A 9,219-nucleotide genomic window follows, 5' to 3' on the forward strand; every position below is an offset into this window, starting at 1 on the left:
TTGAGCAGTAATGGCAAAGTTTTAATGAAATGCTCTTAAGATCAAGTTATATAATGCCTATTATAAGTCCATATTAAGCAATTTTAAAATATCCACAAAAGAAAATTCAATTAAACATGAAAACCGGAACAAAAAAATTACAGAACATAAAATGAAATGAGACTCAAATTCAGCATAAGTTCCCTTTCAACTGCATTTGGGCAGTGTTCAGAGATAGAACTGATGGGGAGCATGCTAGTAGTCTGCTTCCACCTGGTGGAAGGAAGACAGATACATGTCATGCATTACAGATAACTTACGAAGCTTCAGTTTGCAGGGAGTTCAGAAATCTTCCTTGTTCCAGATTTAGCCTGTATACTTCAGAACTACAAAATAAAAATCCAGAATTACTCCTCCTTCTTACAAATACTGAAAAGCACTGCTCTAACTTCCAAGGCATTGTAAAGATTCTTGTTCACAGCCTAATTTTGCCAAATACACAATTTTCAAAATTCACAATCTACAACAAGATAAATCTATAACTCAGTGTTAAAAATAGAAAAAAATGTGCATGTTCACCAAGCATATTTATTACACTTCAATATCCTACCAATTACTATTTTTCCAGGGAAAGGATACATTAGCTCATTTCTTAAGATTTTTTAACTTCCTATGATTTAAGCAATATCTTGAATTTCTACTTATTTTGTTTGAAACCCCAAAGACCTGATTTTATTTTTACTATGTCTTTTCACAAACTCAATTATATGATTTAACTCACACCTTACAGCAATAAAATACCAACCAGGATAGAAAAAATTATTTAATTTTCCTTACATAGATGCTAAACACTTTTTAGCATAGTACACTGACTTGCAATTTTTAATACAAATTTGCAAATACATGATGTACCTGGTTTAAGAATCAAAGAAAAGAAGCCTTAGAACAGCACAATAAACTGAATTTTTTCCCACATTTTCCATTTTTCAAATTGTCCATTATTAATCTGGATGGAATTGCCACTTCTTCAATTTTTTAACTTTTCTAGTATTTTAATGTTCATTTCATTCTTGGAAAACATTGCTAACAAAAGTGAAACAAAATAATCCACTTATTACCTTGCTCCTACAAAATACAGGTCACAGGATGGATAGTGATAAGAGAAATCTCTACCAAATTTTGGTATTCTTGTCTTGTAGTAATGGCCATGTTGTGAATGAAACTCCACAAACCTGCCACACTCCAAGAAGACAATCTGAAAATAAAATAGAAATCACTGAAACAGAGAAACGACAACAATCTCCCCAACTTGCCTTACAGCACAAACTTCAGTGATTTTTTTCAAGCTCACACGGGCTCGTCACAACTTAAACAAGTTCTTTTAAAGTGATAGAATCAACTAGTGCTTCACCATTTTCACTAGCCATGGCAGAGTTTTGTTAACGTACATTATATGAATATTCACAAGAGTGCATGTGACACCCTGAAAGTGACTCTGCAATCACAAGCAGTCCAGTCACCTCAGTATTCTGCTGCACCAAAATTAACATCTGCATTTCTTTCAAGATAGGATTACTAATTAGTAATTCCTTCCAGTTAGGACGCTGCACAGACATCGGCATGTTCACAGGTACTCAGCACACAAACTACACAACCTGATACAGTGTTCCAATAAATGACACCAAGGGTCTTTCTGCATTTTTGTTGTTTGCTAACTGAGGAAGAACATTGTTTCTTTCTGAAACTTAGACAAAACATCCCAGTCCTGCAAAAACCCCACAGGGAGGCATCACCAGAGGGCTTGATCTGTACCAGTAAATAAAGTAGGCCAGAACCTGCTGTTATAGTCCTGATGGCAAATTAACATATCCACATGAAGGAATCCTTCCCCCTCCAGAGACAGTATTACCCACCCACCTGTTACACTCATACTGTACCTCAAACCATGCCCAGGCATTGTGCAATGGAGGCAGAGCTGATCTGGTTGAAACTCATGCCACGAATGATACAGATAATCACAGGCTAACTTTTGACTCTGAGCCTCATCCCTATTTAGCTTAGATTAGAAATATGCTGGTTCAGTTTAGCATGTGTAGTACATGCATTTCTATAAACAGTGAATAATGAAAATTTAAAAATTTCTACTGCCAAACCACACTGTTAGCAACACAAATAAGGATAAGAATCTCAGGAAGGGTGACATACAAAAGTTACTTTAAATCTGTCACCTTTATTTACATATCTGTATATTCCTCCCTTAAAAGACATGGGAAAATACTGACCTGGGCTAGCATTCCATGCCTATTTAAGTACCTCCTTATTGTGGGCTTTTTCTGATATCAGAAAGCCTAGTGCTTCAACTTTCATTCATGCTTATCTTGGTCCAAGACTAAGCAGAGTATCATCTTTCAGAAGCATAACTATGACTTAAACAATGATGTTGTTCATATACATCCCAGTCATTCCTTTGTGTGCCTCATGCCTTTCTGCTTTTAACTGGAGGCTTAAAGCAAACAAACTTCTTTACTTATCTGTTTGAAACAATGCCCAGATCAAATCTTTTCTCTATTGTCATTGCAGGAGAAGAAATATCTGCACTTCCATGCAGTACAAAGCTACATAAACTATAAGAACACAAAACTAAACCCTGTTTAATTTAAAAATGTCAGTATTACAGGCTCTTAGTTTACTACCAGTAAGACATCACCTGTTACAAGGTAGAGAGAAGATGCAGTTTGTTTTCAATGAGAAAAGTGAATTTTCTTTTTATCCACTCTACCTCCAACAAGATTTCAGGAAGTTTTTGACAGCTACCAAAAACATACAAATATTCTGCTAATAAGTGTCTAATAGTCTCTAATAATTTTCTATATTAAGATAAATTTCCACAATATTGGACTTGAATATGTCTGTGTCCTCTTCCATTAGCAGTGGATACAACTCACCATAAATGGTGTTTGTCTTTCCTTCTTCTTTAATTAGTTTTAGTCAGAGAAAACTATAAACTAAGGTTAGCAAAAGGACCGCTGGTGTGTAGCAAAAATACTTAGTGAAAGTAAGTGCCTTCTCACAAAAGGCCGTGGAAAAAGAAGATATCACTCTCTCTCAAATCTAAAACCTATTCCAAGTATAAAACTTTCAAGTCTAAAACTTAGGAGAGCACAGAAGGGTAACAGGTCTTATGGTATCAATATGAATGAAAGACAAGTGGTGCTCTCTCCATGAAAATGCAAATGAGCCTCACAGCGATCTTACAGGGATAGCAGGAACAGAAATGGAGAGACGATGCTTTCCTTGGCTACAAGAGCATGAGGCAGCATGTCCAGTGTTGAGCCCTCCAATTCAAGGGGGATGCTGAGAGCATCAGGAGGACTACCAAGACAGAAGAGAGACAGAACACAAAGCGTACAGAAACCCCCCTCTTAACAGTAGCAACAGTAAAAATTTAAGATTTTCCTGAGCAGGTTGGACAGGAACTAAAAATTCTTTATGACAAGGCAGTGCAGCATTGCAACAATTTATTCAGTAAATTTGTGGAACCACCACCATGCTTGCAGATTTTGACAGAACTGTTCAAGCAGTAAGTGATATCTGAAGGTCCAATTCGAATCAATACTTTCATAATTCTAAGAATTTCAGGTGTAATTTCTCAAATATTATTCCTTCTTTCTAACATGTCCACAACATCATGACAGCTACTTGAAATTAGTTTTCTTTCTGAGGATTTGTTAAGTTTTAGGAAAATAAAATTGAAAACAAGGTTTATTAAGTTGAGAAAGCAGGGCTTCAGTCCAAAATACAGTACCAGAAATAGTTAAAAACATACAAGAGCTGTTCTGCTCAGAACCAATCAGAAACATATTTGAGAACACAGCATATTGCTCAGTCTCACAAACAACTGTTTGGTCTGTACAACCAGAAACACTTTCCCACAAACAAGTACAGTACAGTACCAGCTCTGACCTTCTGTTACTTAAATTCATGCACTTCCTTGGAAATCTCACAAGGAAACATTTTGAAAAGCTAGAAGGGTAGATGTTCTTGTCTCTAAATAGAGTATTTAATAAAACAAACCTGTACCTGAAATGGTAAGGTCTCTTCACAGAAAAAAAGTAGTAAAATAAACACTTAACAAAACAAAAAGGCTTGTCCTAATGAAATTACATAAGCTAAAATTTCATATTTAACTGTACTGGGCCTGAAAAATGGCTCATGGTCCTAAGAACTCAGGTGATTCCTTGAGGTACAGCACTTCATTTAAGAAATAATTGAAATTTAAAAAAAAAATAAAAATAAAAAGGACATTACTTCTCTTCACAATTTTTGCCTCATTCATATGTCTACAACACCGACAAATCAGGTTATTAACTTACCTATAGCTATCCCACACCTCAAAAATGGTGCATCTACTTATCACATGGGATTGTAACTAAACGTTATCCAACAAAGAAGAGCTAATTCCATTTTTCACCTTATTTTGTTTGTAGGGTAGATCATTATTAGAAGTTTTTCTATACTACACAAAAGACTTTAAAAGTGGTAAAGCAAATTATAATACAAAGAGAAAAAGAAAACAAACATTTTAAAGGTACAAAAAATGTTTATCCTGTTTGCTTTTTTAAAAAAACTTTTCTGTTCCAAAAGTTCTGTTGACTGACTGCCTTTACTATATATGAAAATGCATTTTAATATACATACTAAACAATTTTTTCATTTATACATTGAAAACATTAGACATACCTTTGAGTAATCATCTGATAAAATCTCAAATGTAACCACTAGAGGAGAGAGCAAGAGAATTTTAAGTCAACTAAGTAAGCAAACTTATTTGCAAACATTGGCATAAATCCTGAAAACATTTACACTCATGCTAATCTTTAGTCATGTAAGTATTCCCCACAGGTGTCAATGCATAAAGCAGGCACTGTGATAAGATCTTTAATTATACAACTTCATTTGCAAAACAGTAAGTAGTTTCTAAAACTTTAGAAACATATGAAGCACGTTATAATCTTTTTATCGTTCTTGTATACTTGACATGTTCCTCAACACAATGCTCAGTCATGTATTTTTTTATTGGTGCAGGGAAGGTCTAATCAAATGGTTTTTGATGAGTGTGTGGTCCATGAAGCTGTGGTGCTCCATCAAAGGTGATAAAATATGACATGAATCTGGACACACATACATAAACTGGCACATGCAGTCCTTCTAAGGGGTCAGCTCTTCCACAAAAAAAGTTATAAGGCTCAAAAAAAAAATCACAAATGTGAAAGTTACTGTTCATACTCAACACTGTAACATACTGAACTTTGCCTAGTTTTAAATGAGCTGTGTTGAGAACATTAGGGAGCAGCTGCTTCAGCTAAATTGGTTCCATTTAAATGAGATAACTCATTTAAAGTTACCTGAAGTGACTCTACACTATACTTCAAATTAAACATACTTCTGCAGTCTAGTAAGATGCCAGTTCAAAAAAATTTACTTTAAGCTCTAATTACCAGCAAGCATTTAGTAGTACAATGACTCCATCTTTCAAAGTGGGTCTCACTCTTGCCATACCTCCTCTCCCCAGTCTCTCTGAAACCCTGCCCTACCACCTCCCCTGTTACTGTATTGTAGCACTGTTCCTTCACCCTAAGTGACTCCTTGCAGTCCTGAGGCAGACGGCAAAAACCCACCCCCACGCTCTACTACCCTTTTCCTGAGCTAACTCAGCAGTTCTCAGGTTTTATTTTTCACAGCACTTTTGCACACATCAGAGTTAGACTGTTCTTCTGTAATGAATATGCTTATCCCCTCATTGTTTTGGTCATCCCTCTACTACAGTTTTCAGTCATCAGTAATCTTAAAAAAACAACCAACCAACCAAACAAACAAAAAGAACAAACAAACAAACCCAAACTCGGGCACCCTAAAAACCTCTCCTGAAATTCTCCCTTTCCCACTGTAGCTCCTTGCTGCAGATAGCTCCTTGCCTCCCTTACCACAGTTGTTCTCCCTCCAAATCAATAGCAAACAAGGTGTCGTGAGGGCCTTGACCATGCTACCATCTATTCCTAAGTACCTTGTTTCCAAGAAAACAAACAAAAAACCCAAACCAGACAAACAAAATTCCCTCTCAGGGAATTCCCTTTACCCTGTAACTCAGCTGCTGAACTTGGGCTCCAGGGAGAAAACAAGAGCAACCACAATGCATTCTCTTACCCGACTGCTTCACAGAAGGGGAAAGAAGGGAGATCTGGCAACCACCCAGCCACTGTACCCATGTCACATTCACTAAACAGAACACAGACTTCAGCCACATTCACCCTCTGAGCCCCACAGTTACTGCCTCAAGGTAAATCTTACATTCCTCACACCACTTGCTCCAAGAGGGAAAGAACTTTGAAGTAGGATGACACAGGAAAAACAGAGAGGTAAAGACTAGGGGATGTTTCAATCCAGATTCTTGTGTTCCCCTAAAGTACATTCTGTCCCCTCAGCACAGGGAGAGAAATCTGTACCTGAGAACTGAATTATGTATGAAAGACATCTTGCAGTAACAGCCATAGTTCATACTAACCTTCAGAATCTAAGCATCTCTCAAATTTTTGGGATAACTGATAGGTATCGAAACAGCGGACTCTTGGCTTGTAAGTTCCTGAAAGAAAAATTTGATGTTTAATTAAAAAAAAAAATTAAATAAAAAGGTAATATTAAACCATTTTTAAAAAAAAACATATAGTATCTCACATATACAGACTTTACTGTATTTCTACCGTAATGACTCTGATCTTCCCAAAGCCTCTGTGACTGGAAAAATATGCCTCTTAAGAACACGAGCTTATGGCTTGATCTTTGTCTCTGGTGCTTGCAGACACCCTACTTGTATGCAGGTTCTTCTGATTACCAGGTATATCATAACAGAGTTAATAACTTCCAGTAAGTCTGAAAGGCCACGGCTCCCTGTGGTATTAACGCCTACTAAAGTACTCATGTTTGGGTCCTGCTTTGACAGTTACAAAATGCAGCATTATCCTTCATCCTATAAAACAACACTCAAACAATGATATTCAGAAGTTATTTAAAGCAAATTTACATACATACAATAAAAATAATTCTGAACTTAGTTTTTAACTGTATTATAAACAGATTTGTTTTTTATTTGTGTTATAAAACCCAGTGGCAGGGAGGTTGGCCTAGAGGATCATCCAAGGTCCCTTCCAACTCAAACCATTCTATGTTTCTAAGAATTCTGTATTCTAAACAGACCTGGCACCACTACCAAGACAGCCATTCTATCACACCTTAAGAGTAAACTTCCAACACTATGTTCAGTGTTAACATTAAAAAATGAACTCTTATCAATTCTACCTGAAACCCTAAATCATTCTGCAGTCAAGATTTTCTACGACTTTTGGCCTCTGCTACAGAGAGACACTTTGTTAACTCACCAACTGCCATAATATACTGCCCATCTCTTGATACCTTAATCTTTGTGCTAACTGTGGGCATTTCAAAGTCTTGAATAAGTTCAATTCTTCTACGGATATCTATAAGGAAAAAAAATTGCAAAGTTAGCACAATCCTACCAAAAAGCTATAACGGTTTCTTAAGGAAACATATTGAGCTAAGTGAATATAAAGAATACATTTTAAAGATATTTTATCTTTTAAACATTTTAACTAACACATTATAAGCAGATTAACAATCTGTTAACACCGAGAAGCAGGCTAGCTCTGTGCCAAGTAAATTACTGTTCTGAGGTAACTGTAACAAATTATTATATAATGTAGTAACAGATATTCATCACACATTTTACACAGTTAATATGCTGCATAATACATTCCATCTCCTGTTAACTATGCACTTTTCGCTTGTTTAATTTTCTTATGCAACACTTCCTATACTTCCAAATAGTCATTTTTATTTTGTATGACAAGTTTAGGCTAAGATGATTATATTTGCATTTTAAGATTAACATAGTAATACAGAGGAGTTTCCAGTCTGACTTTATCATAAGCCATACATGGAATTCATCCATCAGGTTTCTGTACAATCCACAAGCCAAATATTTTAATGTCTGAAATTTAAAACACCACTGGTGTTTTCTGTTCCCATGAAACTATATAAAAAGTCATAATAACTACCTGTTGCTTTAAATTGTTAGTCTTTAGAATATGAGCTAGAAATAACTTCCTTGTATCAGTGAAGTATCTGCTCTGGACCTGAATGTTGTTCTGTAATGTGTATGTGTAAAGCTGAGGACCCTGGGAGGGGAAAACTCACCCACATCTTTCTTCTGTAAAGCTCTTTTCTTCCTGTCTGAAAGCCACTGCAAACAAATATATACATCAGTCTTAAGCTCATTATTCATACAGGAACCTGAGAATCATTTAAAGTTTATCCAAGCCTTTGAAGTATAAGACATTTAGCCCGCTAATTCTTTTTCTCTTGATTATTTTACAAATTTCCACTTGGAAGTTTAACGATTGCACACCAAAATAAACTTACAAAGTAGTGCTGCTTAAGGGTCTCTGGAACAACAGCCCTATATTCTGAGAATTAAGGCACTCAAACTGCATTTTTAGTTTAGAGAACGCTTATAGCCGTTTTTCGGTGAGGACGCCCAGCAGGAGCGCACATGGGCCGGGCCGGGCCGGGCCGGGGCTCAGCCCAGCGCCGGCACCGCGCGGATCGAGCTCCCGCTGCGGGACTCGGGCCGGGCCGGGCCGGGCACGTCCCTCCCCGCCGCCCTCACCTCCGGGAGGCTCCTGCCGGCGCTCAGGCTGTAGATCTTCACCTCGTTGAGGCTAGAGACCTGCATGGCCGCGGCCGTGCCCGCCTCTTCCCGGGCTCAGGGGAAGCGGAAGGCGGGATCGCTTCCGCCGGCTCTGCCTGCCTCCGCTGGCGGGCGGACCGGGGTCGGCGGCGCTACCGCTCCCTCACACGGGGAAGCAGCGAGGGAAGCACAGCAAACCTGCGGCATGGCAAGCTCTGCCGGCGCCGCAGCTCTCAGCGAAACAGCTCCGCTGTTGCGGCTTCCCGCGGGAAGAGCCCGGACTGTCCGTCAGGCAGGCTGTGGTGCCATCGTGTCCCTGAGGCGGGTCATGGCGCCACTGAGGTGTCCGCCAGGCAGGTCGTGGTCCCATCAGGGTGTGCTTCCAAAAGGCTGTGGTGCCAGTGAGGTGTCCATCAGGCGAGTCATGGTGGTGTTGCCTAAAATCGGCTCCTAAAAGAAACCTCAGAGACTCAATTTTG

General features: G+C 38.2%; 1 protein-coding gene across 1 annotated transcript in view; it reads right to left on the reverse strand.

The window, feature by feature from the left end:
- The window catches only part of NOL10 (nucleolar protein 10), a 49,045-nt gene extending 40,219 nt beyond the window's left edge, over positions 1-8,826 (reverse strand). Inside the window, exons 1-7 of the mRNA XM_027902911.1 lie at positions 8,720-8,826; positions 8,248-8,293; positions 7,413-7,511; positions 6,542-6,619; positions 4,720-4,757; positions 1,098-1,234; positions 300-365 (exon numbers count right to left, since the gene is read on the reverse strand). Of these exons, the coding sequence (XP_027758712.1) occupies positions 300-365; positions 1,098-1,234; positions 4,720-4,757; positions 6,542-6,619; positions 7,413-7,511; positions 8,248-8,293; positions 8,720-8,785 (530 nt within the window). The 5' untranslated portion in view covers positions 8,786-8,826. The remainder of the gene's footprint in view (positions 1-299; positions 366-1,097; positions 1,235-4,719; positions 4,758-6,541; positions 6,620-7,412; positions 7,512-8,247; positions 8,294-8,719) is intronic.
- Between the last annotated feature and the right edge of the window lie 393 nt (positions 8,827-9,219).

Source organism: Empidonax traillii, unplaced genomic scaffold, assembly GCF_003031625.1.
Source record: "Empidonax traillii isolate 1590-97213 ecotype Southwest subspecies unplaced genomic scaffold, ASM303162v1 scaffold919:size245653, whole genome shotgun sequence".
NCBI lineage: Eukaryota > Metazoa > Chordata > Aves > Passeriformes > Tyrannidae > Empidonax > Empidonax traillii.